We start from the raw sequence: 21,219 nt of genomic DNA, 5'->3' as shown, positions 1-21,219 counted from the left end.
GGCACCCCCTGGGGATGCATGTAACCGTAGCAGGCTTGTGTTAATCTGCCTTTCTAAAAAGCACAACGAGTTTGCATCACTTGGCGTAGGCCAGCTAATAATGGTCTAAAGATATCCGCTTATGTCTCTGCTGGAAAGCGATATCTTGCCAAAGGCCAAAATAAAATTACAGTAAGTACTCATGTAGGCACAAAAGGCCATCAGACTTCTCCCATCATACATTCTCTCATTGCTTGTCTTTTATTTTGTCTACCTTCATTTTATTTTATTCTCCATTTCCCCCCTAATTTTACTTCTTATTGTCTTTTTAATGTTGTTTCATGCCTTATCTTTAGCACTTTGAATATCAATTTGTGTTTATAAAATATGCAATAAAATAGTGCTGAAACAATCTATCCATCAACAGAACATGTATTGCCAACAATTTTGATAATTTATTAATAATTTAAGTCATATTTCAAGCAAAATGCCATACATATGTTGACTCCAGTTTCTCAAATTTGCTGCTTTTATCTGTTTTCTATCACTGTTAACTGAATATCTTTGGGTTTCAGACTGTTGTTCAGACAAAACGAACAATCTGAAGAGGTCGCCTTGGGCTCTGGGAAATTGTGACATTTTTCACTTTTCTGACATTTTATAAACTCAGTGATTAATTGAGTAAAATAATCATAACACATTAACAGATGAACTGATCATGAAAGTTATCATTAATTGCAGACCTGTGGTACAAATACTGTAAATTTGCTTTGCCTCGTAAGATATTTTCGACTACGCATAGAATATCGGCTTCAACATTTTCCATAATAAATAAGTCATTTGAGGTTTTCCGCCACACTAAATCATGGATGAAATCACAGGCGTCCATTGAACATGGCAAGATATGGCAGTATCGTGCCATCATATCGCTTTATGATGATTTATCATAAGGCGATATGATGCCACGAAAAAACAAGCTTAAAGAGTCTAAAAAAGATTCACATCAAGAGACAATTCAGACTAAATTAAAAGAAATTAGCTACTGATATTTATACACTACATGTTTTGTGTTGTATGTTGAAGAGTTTGTCTCCAATTTTGCAAACAAATTTTAAAACAGATATATTTTACATATTTTTGATTTTAAATTTCTATTTTCTATTTAAGATTATTCACTTGCAGTACTTGTTTCTTTTTCTTTTCTCCTACTATGTTTATTGTGACCGTTAAGCACCAAAATATCAAGGAAAACTACTTGTGTGTTGAAAACCTACTTGGCAATAAACCTGATTCAGATTCTGCTTGAGGGCCACACACACACACACACACACACACACACACACACACACACACTGTATAAATACATGTTTAAAGGAAAACATTTCCGTGCCACCTTCTGGGTTCCAGTGAACATGTACTGCCGTTTTTAACATTTATATACTCTCAAATGAATTGAGATGTTCTCCCTGTAAGCTGGTGTCTTGAAAAATGTTACATCGCATAGACTAAAATATAAAGTTAGAAAACATAACCAACATAATCAACATTTGTTGATAAATGATCTCTGCAGAGAAAACACTGGCACCTCTATCAGAAATAATCACCCCAAAATGTGCTTCAGTTCCATCTAGCTGCTGCGACGGCAGACAGAACAACATCACATTGAACTTGGAGCTTGTCTGGGAAGCATCACTGCCGGAGAGACACAATAGGTCTGAAAGGAAGGAGGGAGGGTGTGTGTATGTGTGTGTTTGGAGGAGGTCAGCTTCCTATAGTGTGTCAGCGTACAGCAGGTCAGGGAAGAGGAGTGGCCGGTAAGAACAGCTGCTGTCACTGACATGAGTTTCCCTCTGCTGAGGGGCCTCTGGAGGGGAGGAGAATGACAGCTTCCTCCCTGACTCAAACAGGAGTGGGATCAGAATGACTTATGGTAATTGTAGTGACAATGGGTGTATGTTGTATAGTATAAAATCACACAAACAACATGTGGAAGCCATGTCTATGATATAAATATAATAAAAACACATCAATGGTGCGTGCAGGTCCAGTGGTGCCCAAAAATGTACCTACATTCTCCTGCTCTGGAGCCACTCGATGGGTAAAACAGCTTCTTCCTTCTGTTGACGACAGGAAACAATGAGTAATTTCTCACTGTGGGAATGTGAGTCAGTGGTGGAAAGTAAGTACATTTACTCAAGTACTGTACTTATATGCAATTCTGAGGTACTTTTACTTCACTTCCATACTATGCTACTTTATACTTCTACTCCACTGCATTTCACAGGGAAATATTGTACTTTTTACTACACTACATTTATTTGACAGCTATAGTTACTTTTCAGTCTAAGATTAAACCAGTGGTTCCTAACATTTTTGCCTTGTGATCACTTGGGGTCTCTTGTCAGTTTCAGATGTGTATGATTTGTTAGCAGATCCACTAAAGAGTGATTTCCCTTTTAAACTCCTCAGATGTTTTCATTTAAAAAACAGTTTGAGGCCAATTTGAACAAAAAAAAGCAAAAAATCAGTCCAAAGTCCAAAAATTGAATAGAAATGTGTGGAACTGAACTTTGTTTTTTCCTCTTTCCTACCCCATTCATCATCTCGCGACTCCTCACGTTTATCTTGTGACCCTTTGGAGGGGACCTGACTCCCAGGTTGGGAACCACTGAACTAAACTACCTAACTAGATACGAATCAGTTAAATCTATCTCCACCTTGGCTAGCTACAACAGTAAAATAATACTTACACTTTTGATACTTTAAATACATTTTGCAGCTAATACTTCTGTACTTTTACTTAAATAGGACTATGCTTGTGACAGAATATTTTCACTTAGTTGTATTGGTACTGATCTGCATACTTCTTCCTCACCATCAAGTCAAATTAGTAGGCATTGAGGGAAGCAGAAAATCCTGCACACTGTTGGGTCAGTTGTGCTTTACTTTATTAACAACTTTTTGGTTTTTAGGCCTTCATCAGGTGAAAATTAACTTTCCTTGAGTTGTGAAGAAGTCAGAAATATGACTTGTTGTGCTTTCAAGTACAGTATGTTGCTTTTAAGTGCTCCTTGTGAGCTGTTGCTTTCCAAGTGCAGAAGTCAGAAATAGGACTTCTTATTCATTCAAGCGCTCACGGTTGGAAATAACAAAACAGGACCTTTTCTTCTTCTTTAAACATCACATTTTGGTACCTCAAACACCAGAGAAAATTCATGCTTTTTTTCCCAGATCTACTCGTCACTTCAAAGGGTGATGCACGTGCAGCCAGATGGTAATCAAAGATTTGTGCAGCAGCGGACTGTGGTAAATGAGATGGGATGGGTGTGTGCTGACATGCTTTGTCAGGGCTTTTGAGGGCGTGGTCCTGATCAGCAGCTGGCCTCGTGCTGTCTGACCTCTGCCCTTCCCCTCCTCCCCCTCTTTCTGCTCACCCACCAGCTCTGTTACACCCTCTCCCTGTCTCCAGTACAACTCCTTTCACTATGCACACTTTAGAGCGCTCACAGTGGTCTTGGTTTCTTTGATGCACTCTACTAAGACTCTGCGTGATGAGACCAGATGGTTAAAGCTGCTTGAGGCAACATTGATACTGTATTTAAAACTAATGTTACTATCCCCAAATCAAAAACATAAACTTGAACTGCAAAAGCAACATCCATTCTGGCTGGTGGTCTAAAAATATAGTGCTCAAAAGGAGTTTTAAAGGTTTTCTCATTTAGTCAAACCATTATCCATCCCGTGACTGTAAGCAGCTACATAGTAGTTTGCCTGCAATGCCAAAGATAGAAGTAACCAATTAGCCTACACTTACTGGGACTTGTTGTCATTATTTTGTACTTCCAAAAAAGTTACGTACTTATAGTTAAAATAGTTTTGCTTTTATTGTACTTTTTTAGTATTTTTTTTTTTACTGTAGCTCAAGTTTTACTCTGAGTAGCAGTGCTTCACAACCTTTTTAGCTTGTGACCCCTTAAACCGACTTTGGTGAGCCCATGACCTTTTGTCTAGTGTCATCATCAGGTCAGAATTTCAATTTGTCCAATATTTTGGTTTAAATACTAACATTCCCATCAGCCACAGCTATACTTATAAACTGCTTAGAAATGGTTAGCATGCTAACGCGCTAAACGAAGATGGTCGTAAACATTATATGTGCTCAACACCAGTATGTTAGCGTTTAGCACCTTTATTTTATTCTACTTCTGTACTCATTATTTGATAGCTGACCTTCACTACAATGTTTGCCTTTTAGTCAATTGCAATGTGTATTTATTAACTAATGTTTGGCTTTGCATTGTTTACTGTGGATATCTATTTTTATGTACGGATTCATTTATTATTTTAACAGTTTGATGTGATGATTAATTGTTAAGATACTGGCATTGAATTCTGCTCCATACAAAATATTCAGGCAAACAGTTCAGTAAAAATGTTTTATTTGGAAACAAAACCTAAAACATATTTAGCAATTTCCTTTAAAACAAACACAACATAAAAACTGGAACACATATAAAATTCTCATGTTGTAGCAGTAAAATGAGCATTTTGCAATCTAAACATTTCCCTAAAAATAAAATTGCCAACAAAAGCATGTAAACCATCCTCACTTTTTATACTGTAGATCGGACTGATGAAGTTCATCAGTAATACCAGTGCATTACTGAATTACTTAGCATAAGGCACTGCAGATGGGTGCAGTGTAAATGTGAAGACGTGCAGACATAAATAGCTGGCAAGTTTGAAATCTGATTCCCTCAGATCAGCAGAGGTCAGTCAGTGTCTCCCTGCTGCCTGACGGGCAGCAGATGCAGATTTGAGGTGGAAAGCCATCCTCCCCCAGAGGACGCAAAAATAACCTTTCTACGCACGTAACACAGCAGATTCTCGATTTAAACCGTAATTGGTCTGTTTTCACAACAAACTAATCAATTTTTAATCAACTCTCATCAATTGCTTCACTGCAACCCTGCTGTTGTAGCTTTCAATTAGAGTCAAGTCCAATGTAAAGGAGACCAGCACCCTGTGATCCCAGACATGCAGGTTGTACAGTAGTTAGCCCTACAGTGAAACAATTGAAGAGGTTTTTCACAGAACTGATCAGTATGATAGAAAGTAACATGAGAATGTCATCCTTTAAGTATTCAGCATAGTTAAAACAAGAATGCTTCAGTTTCTGGTAAAGTACACAAACTGGTACTGTACCAGCCACCAGACAGAACTTACTGGAATGTTGTTTGTTTTGTTTAGCCTGATGAAAATGACAGTAAAAGTCAATTAACTTACATTATCTGTTAAAACCTGCTGTTCTCTTGGTGTAGTAAGGCACAAGCTCTCAGACAGGCACTTGTGAGAGAACAATTGTCATTATTATAGTGAGGTAACAGTGACAACAACAGAGAAAACAATCCAATCTGGTAGTAAAACGGTGTCTAACCATTATTTTCAAATCAAAAGTTATTTCACTAAATATCCAAGATCTCAAAGTCAAGCAGTGCAACGTCACGTAAAATCCTAAAAACTCAACGCAGCAAACTTGCTGAAACTTCTCAAAACATTTTAAAAGTTGGTTTTATTGCAGCATCCCTTCTACTGCACACACCCTACACTCCCAATCTGCGCCTCCTCTTTCAGGAGAGGCAGGAATCAAGATGCTCGTTGATCTTTGACTCCTGCACCTTTGCTTGGCATGCAGGACAGCTGACCAGCAGTGCAGAGGAGGAAGAGGATGAAGAGGAGGGGGTAAAACTGTGCAGTCCTGCAGAGGAATGGAGGGAGGAAGTAGAGGAGGATGAGGATGAGGTGGTGGCAGTTCTTTGCTGTATTGCAGGTGATTTTGTCTTTACGGACTCCCTCGACGCTGCTGAATCGCTGCCTGAGGTCTTCTGGAAGAAGTCAAAGATGCTGGCTGAGCTGCTGCGGTCGTCCCACGACCTTTTCCTCGATGTCTGACCCCCACCAGCAGCTCCTGACGTACCGTCGCTATCAGAATGATTGAAATACTTGGAATGTGTTGGTTTAATAGGGCTGCCTTTGGTTCCTGTTGAAACCACAGAAGAATAATTCGAATTGCTGGATTTGCTAGGACTAGGCTTAGGTGTTCTGGGAGAGGAAGCTGAATGGTTTCTTTGTTGTTTAGGAAAGAAGGAAGAAGCAGAGGTAGCACTCATTGTACTGCTTGGTGATGTCAGTGCATCTCTTTTAGTTTCTGTGTTTGAGGTGGAGGATTGACTCACTGACATCCTGACGCTTGTGCTGCTGAAGAGCTCTTCAATGGACCTCTGTTTGATTTTATTTGCTTCTTGGCTACCGCTGCTGCCGTGGGGTTTGGGGATTCTCACGGGCGAGCCGTTGATGTTGACAAAAACCCTCGTGTTACTGACAGACCTCTTTATAGGTGGCTTCTGCCCCATGGAGGTAGCTGGTCTGATGCCGGGAAAGGCACTAGAGATTCCTTTTTGATCCAGACCAGAGCGAACAGGAGAATTTAGACTTTTAGCTGGAGATGAAGGGGTGAAGAGTTTCTTTGGAGAAGAGATGGGGCTGGACGAGGATGCTTTCACAACAGGCACTACTGGTTTGTGAGATGGGGAGGAAGACGTGGAGGACTGTGACCCTCCAAGTAGGAAGCCTTTGCCACTAAATGGGATAATGTTCCTTATGTCCTGTGACCCAGAACCTGAGAGGGAAAAAGGGACAAATTCAGAGTCAGGCAACAGACTTCCTTTGAGATGTCTGACCAAATAAATCATTGCATTATGCTGTGAAAGGATTCTCTAAAACATGTGGTGAAGAGCTGCTACCCAATCTAAAAGCTTAAGTAAATAGTGTTATCTGCCTTTAAGGAATAGTTCAACATTTTGGGAAATACACTTATTCACTTACTCGCTGAGAGTTTGATGAGATGGTCGATACTGAAGTGTAAAACTGACAAGTTGTGGTTTGCGGGAAGTTACTGCGCATGGCCAAGAAACAGTCCAGCACAAAAGCTTCCATAAAACCACAATGTGTTTTTGTTTATACATTTCAGTTTTTATACGGATAAAACAAACAATATATGACGGGTTGATTAGTAAGCTTTAGAGGTGCTGAAAGGTGGATTTTGTTATCTTTGGACAGAGCAAGGCTAGCTGTTTCCCAATGTTTCCAGTCTTTATGCTAAACTAAACTAACCGGCCGTAGCTTCATATTTATCATACAGACATGAGAATAGTCTCCATCTTCTCATTTAACACTCGACAAGAAAGCAATTAAGCGTGTTTCCCAAAATGTTAAACTATTCCTAAATTGGCAGAAAGGTAATGGGTAAAGAGGACTTTTGGTTTCTTATAATAATCACAAGAAATATATTTTAGACATATGTAAATACTTTTTTTCTGGGATCGTGACCTAATCATTTTATTATTATGAGAAAACAAAACATGAAAAATAATGGTTAAAATGCTCTCTCTTGCTTTTTGTACATGTCAATTAAACCTTATCTGTGTCATCATTAATTGTATTTGTATGACGCCCAGTGTGTTTTTTTATTCTACACCATACAGCTTACAATATTTTGAAAATGCACAATAACATTTATAGCTATTACAGCCGAACATACAGCAGAGGAACAAGCTCATCACCTGTCGTTGTACTTGAAGGCTTTCCATTTCCTGAGGCCTTCTTCTCCGAGGTCTTCCCATCCTTCTTGCCCTTTTTGCCGTATCCTTCAGGCTCCTTGACCTTGGTGTAGGTCCCTCCACACGTCCTCTTGTGGTCCTCCCACCAGGGGTCCAGAGCAGATGGAGCCCGGTTCATGGCCCTCTTCACGTAGCCAAAATAGGGCTTGCGGTTCTGGCAGGGCCCATTGCATTTCCACCAGTGTTGCCGGTACACATCAACCTCATCGTGGAAACTGTGGTAGATCTGACAAGATGACAGACGTTTCAGAAGGATATTTTATTATTACAAGACAATATCAGATAAATACCTGTATTAGAAAATACACCTACAGAAATGTTTGTCCCACTGGACTTGTTGATCCGATTCATGTGTTTGCAGAACTCAGGGCCATGACCGTCTCGGTCTCTGTTGTTCTGGGTCACAAACAGCAGCGCGTGAATCATTTCATGAAGGAGAGTCTGTGGAAACAAAAATATAATAATGAATCTAGAAACATCTGTCTAACACATGCTCTTTTGCTGACGGCAAAATGTCTCTTGACATGCATGAAAACCTTCTATCTGAGATTCAGAGGAAGAATTGCTTTTGGGTGTATTTTAGGAGATCTAACCTGATACTTTTCTTTACCTGTTTATATATTTTGAATGTTATGTTTTTTAATCTCTCTCTAATCTCTATTAGTAAACTGGTTGCATACATTTCAAGCCTTCAAATAAGCGGTTTTTGAAATATTTTGAATAAAAGGTGTAAGATTAGAATTTGATAAAATGCTCGGTACTTCTTAAAAAGCAAGATCGGTGTAACTATCCACCTCACCTCCACCAGGTCTTTTCTCGGTCTAAGCTTCAGCAGAGGTGCACTGAGTCTGATTGAACACAGTCCACCTCGGCCCTCATAAGAACACACACCAGCACACCTACGAGAAAAGCATAGAAAGAGCAGGAGACATCAGAGGCAGGACACACAGCCCTTTCATAAACCCCACTGGATATATCATTTGCACCCAGCAGCACTGATTTACTGGGTAGACGCAGCCCCTTCTTTCTCTTCTATGGTCACACCAAACCCCATACAAAAATCAGACCATTTTATTTTCAGTAAGGGCATTACTGCACCTAACTACAAGTCAGTGTAGTTTTGGCATTTGACAACAAAAGAAAATATGACATACTAGGTGACTTACAGTGTCATTCTTGGGCTCCACTTAACCTCGACACCGCAGAGTTTCCCCCAGAAGAACATATCATTGAACTCCAGAAACATAGCTCTGACATCGGGACTGGGGTCCAGCATCTCCCAGGTCTCGTCCACGATGGACAGCGGCCTCTCGGGCTGGACAGTCGGCTTCCAGTAGGGAACAACATCGCTGCTGCTGCCACCACCAGCTACCTCCACTTTCCGTTTCTTACTGCTTTGTCCGAAGCCATTATCATCAAAGCCGTTTGATGAAAGCAATGACGTCTCGTATTCATTGTCAAACTGCTCCTGTAGCTGAATGGCGAGCAGCAAATCATCATCCATTACAACAGAAACAGTAGAAAGGCTGATGTAAGCTGAGGTAGCTAGCCAAGTAGCTTTGGTTGACGTTTAACGTTATGTTAGCTTGTTGAAGCTAACTAGCTAACGTAGCTTGTACAGGGCTCTCAAATATCAAACGACAGAATCATTGGAGCCAGAACACAGTCTGTCAAATATACTATCCGTAGAAATACTCGGATTTCTGTCATGATTTCGGCAATAACATCCACATCCCCATGTTGGACGAAGTTGTTTGCGAACTGTCAGTCCAAAACTAGCGCCAACAGTTGTGTCAAGTATATCACAATACAACCAAAGAACATCCGTTACGGATTTCAAAATAAAACCTCTGAAAATAACTGTAGCCCCATAGACTGTGAAGCCCATAGCTGCAGCCATCTTTTTTTTTTTTAGAGAAGTGTATGGTTAGTACAACTACTTTTAGTTTTGTTCAATGTATATTTTAAGTACGATTATTCGTTGTTCTGCGGCATATACTAATGCTTTTAAATCGTTGTAACATTTTGCCTATGTTATGACAGTTGTTTTCCGCCCTACATTTGAGTAACTCTCGCAAACTTGACAATACTTTCGCTTGGGTTGAAATCGTAGAAAGGAATTCTGGGATTTGTTGTCTTCTTTATTTCAAGTAGTTGGCCAATCTAAAATCCACTCGGGGTTTTTCTGTTGTAGTTCAGTGATTAAATAAATGAAAATTAGCAACTAGCCAAGTCTTACTTATAGTTAGTATTTCAAGTGCTATAATCAAAGAACGATGTTGACTTGTATAAGAGACCAAATTTATTTGAAAAATGTTTGTTGTATGTGATTTGTTGGCCATCTTGTTTTCTGAGTCCCGTGACGTTTCAGGGTGTTAACCAGTTTACAACTTCCTGTTTGGGTTGCAAGCGGATATGAATCGAGGAACCTTGATGAACTTTTCCTCTGTCTACATTTATCACTAATTTGTCAACATTTTGTTTAAATAATTAAATACACACACGGTAGAAGATGGCGGAAACGGGGAACCGACTACGGAAACTGCTCGAATCGCCTAATTTCGACCCGCAAAATTACGTCAAGCAGCTGTCACAGCAGTCCGATGGCGACAGAGATTTGCAGGAGCATCGTCAAAAAATCCAAAACTTGGCCGACGAAACGGCTCAAAACCTCAAGAAAAATGTCTATAAGAACTACAGACAGTTCATCGAAACAGCCAAAGAGATTTCCTACCTGGAGAGCGAGATGTACCAGCTGAGTCACATCCTGACAGAGCAGAAAAGCATCATGGAGAGCATCACTCAGGCCTTGCTGTCCACAGACAAGGATGAGACCTCTAAAGAGATGCAGGCTGCTTTCCCCAAAGAAACAGAGGAGGTGAAGCAGAGGACGCTGACCTCACTGCTGGAGAAAGTGGAGGGGGGTAAAAACATCATGGACACCCCAGGGAGGCACCTAGTCTACAATGGTGACCTTGTGGAGTTTGATGTTGACAACATGTCCCCCATACAGAAGGTGCACGCGTTCCTGATGAATGACTGCCTGTTAATCGCCACCTGGCTGCCAAACCGTCGAGGAACCGTGAAGTACAAATACAATGCCCTGTACGACCTGGAGAGTTTTGCTGTGGTCAACGTAAAGGACAACCCTCCCATGAAGGACATGTTCAAGATCCTCATGTTCCCAGACAGTCGCATCTTCCAGGCAGAGAACAGCAAAATCAAGAAGGAGTGGCTGGAGATCCTGGACGAAACCAAGAAGAACAAAGTCACCAAGGACACGCACAAGAAAGTGGAGGAGGCCCCTTCTTCTCCCGTAAGGGCAGAGGTGTCCACCAATCCGTTCGATGTGGATGACGAGCCAGCCGGTGCTGAAGAAAGCGTGGACCTCAGTCCTGAGTGGATCCAGGAGCTGCCGGAGGATCTGGACGTTTGCATCGCCCAGAGAGACTTCGAGGGCGCCGTGGACCTGCTGGACAAGCTCAACGAGTATCTCAAAGACCAGCCGGTCACCCAGAGGGTCAAAGAGCTGAGGCTGAAGGTGGATGAGCGTGTGCGGCAGCTGACAGAGGTTCTGGTGTTCGAGTTGTCTCCAGATCGGTCTCTTCGCGGTGGACCTAAAGCCACCCGGCGGGCCGTGTCCCAGCTGATCAGACTAGGTCCTGCTTTGTTTTTATTTATTTTTTCATCAATAGCACCTCACACATAAACAAAAAAGTCAACTCTGCTTTTCCGCAGTTACACCACTCCACTTCACAGTTCAATATATTCACACTTACGAGCTGCACTGTTCAACCACAGTGTTGTGAAGGGAGTGGAGTGTTTCTCATTCACTTCCCACATCTATATTATTTGCAGTCATTTTGCAGGTAGTAGTTAAATCTATTTTAAATACTTGGAGCAAGCATGCAAACATTGCAGCCTCCAAGATTTTGACCTTGGAGGCTGTCAAAGTGTGATTGTAGATAAATAAATGGTGCCTGCAATGTTTCACACATATTTAGTGTGTATTAGGGTTGCAACAAGCAATCATTTTTAAAAATAAATTAGAATTGTTTGGTCTATAAAATGCAAGAAAATAGTGAAAAAAGTCCATTACAGTTACAATCTTCAAATTGCTTGTTTTGTCTGAGGAGCTGAAACTAGTGATTGTTTGGCATTTTGCTTGGAAAAATGACTTAACAATTCATCAATTATCTATTATAATAATTATAATATTTTTAGTGGATTTTGTGGCTATTAACTAATTGATTAATCAGCTTATCATTTTAACTTGAGTACGTGCAATCCTCAGATCTTCTTTTCCAGTCAGGGTTTAGGTACTCAAACTATTAAGAATAATTGCAGGTTAAGATTCCTGTTTTTGGAGCTTTAAGAATATAAACCTTGATGTCCTCTTACATTTTATTATACTGTCAGAATAGTTTCTCAGGTTATCTATCATGAAATTTAATGAAATTTTGATATTTAATATTATTTTAGTTTATTTAGTTTGGTGCAGACAATAGTTCCAGTACAGCTTAGAGTGGATATATTTTTTGATGATCCATGTGCACAAAGTAAATTAGATTATTTGGACCAGGTCTATCAAACTCAACACAGTTCAAGTATTAAAACCTACTAGTAAAGCACATATCTGTGGTGTTCAAAATTACAGCTTGGGAACATATTGACAGAGGAAGAGAATGAAAAATACAAATGATCTGAAAATCAGTAAAAATTAACAGACAGGGACCCGGCCAGGAGTTTAGAAATACTTTACGTTGTGAGTCCAAAATGTCCCAGCAGAATCCCTTAGAAAGACATTTTTGACTTGTCACCCACCAAACTCGTAACATTTTCTGAGTATTTAAAAAAAATCTCAAAATTTCACTTTTTATTTATTCATTTAACTGTTCAAATATATTTTCTATAAATGTTTATTTTCCTAAATTATGTTCTAAATGTTGTTTCAAAGGCTCATCCACCCTGCCAAGTATTCAATGTATTGCCATAGACAAAAATAAATTCCTTTTTTAACGTTTTGTGTTTATATAGATATATATATATCTCAGAAACGTGTAAGAACCAGTCTTAAACCCCATATGTATAGTATGTAATCAGAAAATGTCAAAGTCCAGAATTATAGCATAAATGCTATGAAGAATATGCGCTGTCTCACTACATTAGATCATATATTTGCAGTAAATTTGAATTGTTTTCGACTGTGTTTGTAGGCCAATCCACCAAGGCCTGTGAGCTGTTTCTGAAGAACCGCGCTGCTGCAGTCCAGACGGCTATACGGCAGCTTCGCATTGAAGGAGCCACGCTGCTCTACATCCACAAACTCTGCAACATCTTCTTCACCAGCTTGCTGGAGACAGCCAAGGAGTTTGAGATGGACTTTGCAGGGAACACAGGTTGCTACTCTGCCTTCGTGGTCTGGTCCAGATCAGCCATGAGGATGTTTGTGGACGCCTTCACCAAGCAGGTAGTTGGAGGATAAAACGTAGAAGGTCAGACAGACAAGTAACAGTGTGTTATATATGGGATTTTTGAAGGTATGGAAAGATGATTTAATACTGATGCTGAGGTAAAATCCTCAGATATGGCAACCAGATATGGAAATATGTCATTCGAAAGCATATGAAAGTATATTTATTATTGTTAAGTTTGCTGTAAATATGCTAATAAAGAGAGGTTTTTGTCTTTTATCAGGTGTTTGACAGTAAGGAGAGCCTCTCGACAGCAGCAGAGTGTGTTAAAGTTGCTAAGGAGCATTGTCAGCAGCTGACTGAGATCGGCCTGGACCTGACCTTCACTCTGCAGTCCCTGCTGGTCAAAGACATCAAGGCAGCCCTGCTGAGCTACAAGGACATTATCATGGAAGCCACCAAGCACAGAAACTCTGAGGAGATGTGGAGGAGAATGAACCTCATGACCCCCGAGGCTCTGACTAAACTCAAGGTGGATTTGGCTTTTATGTTGTTTTTCATGTTTTGTCTGTTGGATCTCAGTGGTGATTGGATGTCAGTCAAACAGCGTTTTCAGTACTGTGACTTTGTTTTCCTTAAATTTTCTGTTGATGAAGTTTAGAGCTGAAACAATTAAGTCAATTTATTGTTTAGTTGATCGACAGAAAATGAATCAGCAACCCTTTTGATAATTGTTTAAGTCATTTATCAAGCAAAAAGTCAAAACATACTCTGGTTGGAGCTTCTCCAGTGTGAGGATTTGCTGCTTTTCTCCATTTTATATCATTTTAAACTAAATATCTTTGAGTTTTTGACTGTTGGTCTCACAAAACATGACATTTGAAGACGTAACTTTGGACTCTTTGGACGAGAAATTGTGATGGGCATTTTTCACCATCATATCTCATTTTATAAACTAAACACTGATTGATTAATTGAAAAATGAACTAAACTAATCTCTGCTGCACTAAAATTACTTATTTAAATTTCTGTAGGTAGTGATTTCACCTGTGTGCAGAGGATTTTTCCCAGGACAGACCTACTAGATGCTGGGTGTTTAAATGTTTAAGCTTCCATGAATCAACTCCATGTTAAATCATTTTATCTGCTGAAACATTACCATATTAATCTTTTTCTCTGCAGGACGAGATGCGCAGCTGTGGCATTGGCAGCTTTGAGCAGTACACTGGCGACGACTGCTGGGTAAACCTGAGCTACACCATCGTGGCCTTCACAAAGCAGATGATGAGCTTCTTGGAGGAAGGCCTGAAGCTCTACTTCCCCGAGCTGCACATGGTGCTGCTGGAGAGCCTGAGGGAGATCATCCTGGTGGCAGTACAGCACGTGGACTACAGCCTCCGCTGTGAGCAGGACCCTGAGAAGAAGGCCTTCATCCTGCAGAACGCCACCTTCCTCCACGACACCGTACTGCCGGTGGTGGAGCGGAGGTTTGAGGAGGGCGTGGGCAAGCCGGCCAAACAGCTGCAGGACCTGAGGAAGAGCACCAGGCCGGTTCGAGTCAATCCAGAGAGTACCACATCTGTGGTCTGAGACTGATGGGAACTTCTGTGGCTCATTTGAAAAACACTTAAATGTTCTTTTACTGACTGTTCTGGCAATTTCAACTCCCATTTTCAGAAATAACCGCTAGATATTGGTTGTTTTGAGATTGCAGGACAAGAAATGACAGGATGCAACATGGAGAACAGCAGAATAAGATACCTTTAAGATAGGTATGTGTAAAAAGCTACTTTGCACCTGAATTTGTACAGACTCTCACAAAAAGGCCTATTGGCTAATATTGATGAAACATTATCTGATATTAGTATTGCTTTCACAAATCTCTTTTACTGCATCCAATATTTGTTTTTGAGCAACAAACATGTTCCATTTGTCAGTGAAAAATCCCTTTTGAGTTTACAGTTAGGCACATTAAACTGTGTGTTTCATGTCAGGGTGTAGTAATAACCAAGACGTGGACTGTTCCTCAAATTTGTGTAATTGTGCAATGGATACATAGTTCTTCAGGACACATTTCAGACAAACAGCTGATCAATGTGTGTTAATTTTCTGATCAGACGGGCAATGTTATTACAGACTTTGGCACAAATCTGATCTTCATGGAATATGTGTGTACTCACCATGAAAAGCTAATGTTTATGCTGTTTGAAAGTTTGATTCAAACTCACCCAGCTTTGATTTTGACACTACTGGACTATTAGACTCTAAATAGTGTTCTAGCATAATAGGACTGATTAAAAGGGATGACTGAAAAGCAAATGCACTGGTAAATGTTCACTGTTGTAATAGTATGTGTTTAACAAAAACACATGAAATTTAATAAAGATCATCATGCACAAGCACAATCTTGTTTTTTTGTATTTTTCAGAAATATACAAGTTGCACTGAACAACAAAGCAGTTGTTTGATGAGTTTGTCTGTGCCTCAATGTCTGTTTATGTAAAAGAAACAGTAAAGAGTAAAATTTTCTTCCCTTTTGGAAGCTGAAAATATTTCACCCCAATATTTCATAAAGTTATTGCATTTTTATCAGCCCGTAACAATGTTGGTGAAACTACTAGTAACTAAAGGAGCCAAGTAGAATTTTTCTGAAATTATTATTATATTATAATTAACATGAACTGACTGTTTTTCATTGTTTCTGTTAAAAAGTTAAACTTTGCCAAAACTTGAGCCTTGAGCCTAAATACACAAGGCTGTCGTACTATATTGACAGAGAACTCAGAAGACATGTATTTTGTATTTGTCTGACATGTTTGCTTCATGAGCATCACTGTTTTTTCTTTATGTTCTATTTAAAAAAATTTTTGATACTCTTTATTTGTTGAGTTGTGAAGTAGTTACTTCAATAAAAAAAGGAAAAAAAAAAACACAACACAAAAAACCCCCAACAAGTAAACAGTATCAAACAACTTTATAGTCACTACTGTATCTTCAATAGATCTGTGCTGTGATGAATGAAAAATCAAGGTTGCAGAGGATTTGATAACTCTGATCCTCAGACTAATCGTTGGCAAACTAATCATCCAAGGTGTGTTAGTATATAAATAGTGGTTTTATATTGGATTGATTTTCTTAAAAATAAGTTGAAATCATCTTCAAACAGATCCAGAGAAGGACTGAGCACATGGTAACAAAAAACATTTCCCTGTGGCTGTACAAAAAAAAAGCACTGCAGTTCACACAGTTTATTTATTGATCCTGGTTTCATGGCAATGTTGCCCTCTAGTGGCGGCTTAGAATGTAAAAATACAGAATATGTTGGTTGATGGACAATTTTCAGTTAAATCAGTCTTTTTACTCCTAAATCAAGTAATGATATTACAAATAAACTTATAGTATAGCACTGCAGTCATTTTGTCAGTAGTTGGTTTTATAATTGCTTCCAGTTCTAGTGTTGTGGTATTTCCTGGAAAACATCCTATAAAATAGAGTTATAGTTATTTGTATTGTTTAGTGTGTATAAAGGGAAAATAATTGCTCTTAACATCCTCATTTGGCGTAAAACAGCAAGAGACATTTTTAAATTCAATCATTTGACCAGTCTGCCTTGCAGTTGTTCCTGCAGTAGAATAAATTTAGATTGTGTTATAGCAACATGAAAACAATTGCTCCTCTTTCTGCGTAAAACGTTTCCCAGCAGCGACAAAGCCTAACGTGCCACGATAGCAGACGCAGATATATTTAGACCCCGTTCATGATTCAACACATGATTGTTCTTGTGCTTCACAGCTCATCTCATTATAATCACTGATGTTATCGAGGGCTCGAGGAAAGCCTCGGGTGAAGTTATCAGCTTATCCTCAGAGAAGAAGCATCAGGCTGGTGAGATTGTTCGAGAGGAGTTCATTCAGTCAATCTGAAGGAATGTACAGTAAATATTTCACATGATGAAAAAGATGGTAGTTTCTTCATCAGCAAAGGTTGAGACTGTAGTGAAGGTGCTGTACTTGAATACTTCATATCAGCATCTTCATCCAGTTCTTCTTTAACTACACAATAAAAACATGTTTAATTTTTTAGAGAATTGTTTCCAGCCTCATCTTGCTTCACATACATGCAGTTCTACAAGTGTACAGCTGGGAGATGCTCAATACAACATGTCAGGAGTACATTCTCTTAAATAAATAAAGTAATATATGTGTGTATTTGTATATGTGTACTGTATATGTGTATGTATATATAGATATTGTTTGTGGAAAAAAGTGACGCATTTGCACTAAACTTAATGCTTTTATGAATGTGAAACTCACTGAAACTACTGGCTAAATTATAAACTGTCCCGAGTGCTTTACTTACAGTATAGTGACATTTTAAAGAGTGTAGTTATCTATTACTTTTATATATTTTCCAACAGTGGTGGAAAGTAACTAACTGATGATAAAAATGATAATTTTAGTGACTAATAACTTTGCAGATTCAGATTAATAATACAAAATATAATTAACAAATAAATTATGATGTATTATTATAGGTTAAGGAAATTCAAAAGCTACCCAGCAGTATATAAAGTAATTAAAATTAGCCCCACCTTTACCAGCTGCAAAATTAAAGTGATGTACACATTAATGCATAAATAATTAAAATCCAATAATATAGTATAATACATTTATAAAAATGTTATATATTTATAATATATTATGACAGACATATATACATGTAATATATTTTAATGTTGATACTTTAATGCTTTTACTTTATTTTGATTGCATGACTTTTACTTGTAACAGAGCATTTCTACACTGTGGTTTTGCTATTTTTACTTAAGTAAAAGATCTGAGTACTTCTTCCACCACTGTTTTTCAACTATTAAAGCTGCTATGTGTAGGATTTGAAAATTCTATACTTTGGCGCCATCTTTTTACCAGGATTTTTCTTCAAACAAAAACTTATGTCATCAGAATCATTTGAAAGATGATAAAACCATGTGAATATTCCCTGCATGGTAACTTTAAAGCTGTATAATCAATGTTTTGATATTAACAATGGGGGGTGAAAGGCACAGATAGTTATCACCTGACTCTGCAGTTCTCCTCAGCTCTACAGAGCTTTATAGTGTCTTTCAGCTCATTGTTTTGGTTTTCAGCCTGCAACTTTACTAATCACTCTCATCAGCGCCCTTTTCCAGGCGCAGCAGGCAGCTGTCTATCTTTCTATCTATAGCGATTTACAGATTAGCAGCTGACTTTTGGATTCAGTCAAATCTACATGGACACTGTAACTCGCTGCTGATAATGATGGGCATGTTCAGTCTGTTTGTCCTTGCTCTCTCCTTTGGATAGATGACTATACTTTTGACATGAAATGAAAAAAGTACAGAAAATGTAGCCTGATTTTCTGTATAATGCAGTTTAAAAATAACTCATCTCTGACTGTAATTTTAAGGGGATAGTGCTGTTGGGCATTTGGATGTTCTTCGGGAGCATCTCACAAAGATTGCTACACTTTCAAAAGCCATTTAGACTACTGCATTACTGTCAAAGCGACAATTTAACTTGAGCTTTCATCTCTAGCTATCACACTGAGTGATTCGCAGAGTACATGTTGTCAAAATGACAAGAGGAAACTTAGTTCTCACTTGTAAAAGAGCCTTAGATTGTGGTTAAAGGTTAGGTTAGGAAAGTAAGTGTGTAAAAATGTGCAAGTTTGCGTATATCCTTGCATTAAATTCTGATCTGTAACTAGGTAATGGGATGCTAACAGGGCAAATAAATGGAACAGCTGTCCCAGTGAGTGGGATTAATGCTGCACCCTGAGGGACTTCAGTCACGGCTCCTGCATGTTCAATTAAATGTTTAGCTAACACAGAGGGCTGATGTCACACAACACAAAGGTAACAGAATCGAACTGACTACAGATCTCCATCCATTTTGAGCATCTGTCCTCTCTGGTATAGGACCGAGGGTCTTAACATCTGAAGTCTTCATTACTCTGTGCTCAGAGTTTTAACTTTAGCAGTTTCATCTTTATTTGGTGCTATTTTTGCCTCCGTGATCATCTGTCTCAGACTGACAGGCAGAACAAATGCAGAGCATCAGGCAGTCGCAATAAATGATCATCGTTATTATCATCATGACCACCATTACTGTTGACATGATGATCAACAATCATGGCCTTTCTGTTCCCTGCACAACCTTAAGGATGGCTAACAATAAAATACTTTTCCTTTACTAACAGAAATAAAGGGAGTTTTTTTTAATTGCTGAATTTCTGGCCAGAAGAGCCACACAGTAGATAACGATACATAGGTTAGGCTATAGGATTTGTAAACAGACTTGCAGCGGTAGAAAATTACATTACCCAAAGTACATTTTTGAGGGACTTGTACTTTACTTGATTTCAGTTTTATACTATTTTATACTTCTATTCCACTACATTTCAAAAGGTTGCTTTACTCCATTACATTTATCTGACTATAGGAACTAGTTACTTTGCAAATAACTACTTTTTTATTCAAAACATATGTTCTAGATTAAACCACCCAAAATAATTTAAAGTAGCTAAAATTAGTTCCACTTTGACAATGTACAAAGTTAAAATGTTGGTTACATGTTAGTGAATGAATGAATGAATTAATAATAATATTAATAATACATTTTATTATTAAGGAATTTTATTCCTGGCAGTGTGGAGACGACTTTAGAGACAGCATAGACCTTCATTTTGAAATAACATTTAGGCCTACAGGAAGTATATTTTGGCAGTTTAAAATATACATATATATATTTTCATGTCATGACAGTCAGGGAGATCTGAGATTAAGAGCCTTTAAATTAGCCCCATCAATCAACTCAAAACACAAACCCCACAATCCCCGCCCCCATATGCGCCTGCGCAGAGCCGCTCAGGGAGCTGTCCGTGTCAGTCGGTGCTGGAGTGTTTTCATTGAAGCCGCTTCTCCTCCTGGTTCACCGAAACAGACGGGAGCGATGGAGGAAGAGTTAAAATGCCCAGTTTGCGGTTCTCTCTACAAGGACCCCATCCTGCTGCCGTGCTCCCACAATGTCTGCCTGGTGTGTGCTCGGAACATCACCGTGCAGACCCCGGAGGGAGAGACCTCGGTGCAGAGCCGAGCCTCGGGCAGCTCCGACTATGACTACCTGGACATGGACAAGATGAGTCTGTACAGCGAGACGGACAGCGGGTACGGCTCCTACACGCCGTGCCAGCTCAAGTCTCCAAACGGGGTGCGGGTGTTTCCGCCGGCCAACCCCCACCGACACTGCTCCCTCACCTGCCCGCTGTGCCACCGGAGCGTCTCCCTGGATGAGCGGGGGCTCCGGGGTTTCCCTCGGAACCGGCTGCTGGAGGCCATCGTGGCGCGGTACCAGCAGAACCGCGCCGCCGCCTCCTCCTCCTCCTCTTCTACCGCGGTGAAGTGCCAGCTGTGCGACCGCAACCCGGTGGACGCAGCGGTGATGTGCGAGCAGTGCGACGTCTTCTACTGTAACGCCTGCCAGCAGCGGTGCCACCCGTCCCGCGGTCCGCTCGCCAAGCACCGCCTGGTGCCGCCGCGAATCCAAGCGGCAGGAGGAGGCGCGGCAAGCGGAGGAGGAAGCGGCGGTCAGCAGCCGCCCGCTACCGCACGGAAACCGGCGACGTGCGTGGATCACGAAGCGGAAAACTTCAACATGTACTGCTACAGCTGCAAGGCTCCGGTGTGTATGAAGTGTCTGGAGGAGGGAAAACACGCCAAGCACGACGTCAAACCGCTGGCTGTGATGTGGAAACAACACAAGGTGAGCGAACACACGCGCACACACTCTCATACACACAGTAACATACAAACTGAGCCTAACAGGCCTGAATGACTTTTAAAGCCATAATTACATTTATAGTATCAGCAATTAGGCTACTAGTGAGTCCTAATGAGCTGTATGGCTTACACGCACTATTACATACAGTCTCTCTCTCTCTCTCTCTCTCTCTCTCTCTCTCTCTCTCTCTCTCTCTCTCTCTCTCTCACAAACACACGCACACGCACACGTCAGGGACACATAGATCCCTCCAAAAGGCCTAAAGCCATTTAGGTATTTGCATGTTTTTATAAGCAGACATACTCACCCACACACTCAACAGCAGTGTTT

General features: G+C 39.9%; 3 protein-coding genes and 1 long non-coding RNA gene across 6 annotated transcripts in view; 2 read left to right on the top strand and 2 right to left on the bottom strand.

The window, feature by feature from the left end:
* Nucleotides 1-4,401: 4,401 nt before the first annotated feature.
* On the bottom strand, nucleotides 4,402-9,472 carry sprtn (SprT-like N-terminal domain). The gene is made up of 5 exons (XM_044168901.1): nucleotides 8,825-9,472; nucleotides 8,458-8,557; nucleotides 7,971-8,099; nucleotides 7,602-7,884; nucleotides 4,402-6,658 (listed from the first exon to the last, which is right to left on the bottom strand). Exons 1-5 carry the CDS (start codon nucleotides 9,160-9,162, stop codon nucleotides 5,610-5,612), a joined length of 1,899 nt encoding a protein of 632 aa, XP_044024836.1. The 5' UTR covers nucleotides 9,163-9,472; the 3' UTR covers nucleotides 4,402-5,609.
* A 565-nt stretch (nucleotides 9,473-10,037) lies between these two features.
* Nucleotides 10,038-15,477, top strand: exoc8 (exocyst complex component 8). The gene is made up of 4 exons (XM_044168900.1): nucleotides 10,038-11,317; nucleotides 12,875-13,128; nucleotides 13,356-13,604; nucleotides 14,255-15,477. The coding sequence occupies exons 1-4, from the start codon at nucleotides 10,171-10,173 to the stop codon at nucleotides 14,660-14,662; spliced, it is 2,058 nt and encodes a 685-aa protein (XP_044024835.1). The 5' UTR covers nucleotides 10,038-10,170; the 3' UTR covers nucleotides 14,663-15,477.
* LOC122862968 lies at nucleotides 15,174-20,044 on the bottom strand. The gene is made up of 2 exons (XR_006374885.1): nucleotides 19,937-20,044; nucleotides 15,174-17,124 (listed from the first exon to the last, which is right to left on the bottom strand). It is a non-coding gene; the product is annotated as an uncharacterized LOC122862968 (long non-coding RNA).
* LOC122862961 (E3 ubiquitin-protein ligase TRIM9) overlaps nucleotides 19,737-21,219 on the top strand; it is a 52,343-nt gene continuing 50,860 nt past the window's right edge. For 2 of the 3 annotated variants that reach the window (XM_044168897.1, XM_044168895.1), the window contains exon 1: nucleotides 19,737-20,871. In XM_044168897.1, coding sequence (XP_044024832.1) covers nucleotides 19,957-20,871 — 915 coding nt within the window. In that variant the 5' untranslated portion in view covers nucleotides 19,737-19,956. The remainder of the gene's footprint in view (nucleotides 20,872-21,219) is intronic. The other variant, XM_044168896.1, reaches the window with a different exon arrangement.

The sequence above is a fragment of the Siniperca chuatsi genome, linkage group LG16 (assembly GCF_020085105.1).
Source record: "Siniperca chuatsi isolate FFG_IHB_CAS linkage group LG16, ASM2008510v1, whole genome shotgun sequence".
In the NCBI taxonomy this organism is placed as follows: domain Eukaryota; kingdom Metazoa; phylum Chordata; class Actinopteri; order Centrarchiformes; family Sinipercidae; genus Siniperca; species Siniperca chuatsi.
Note: the sequence above shows the minus strand (reverse complement) of the source record. Positions and strands in the feature narration are given on the sequence as shown.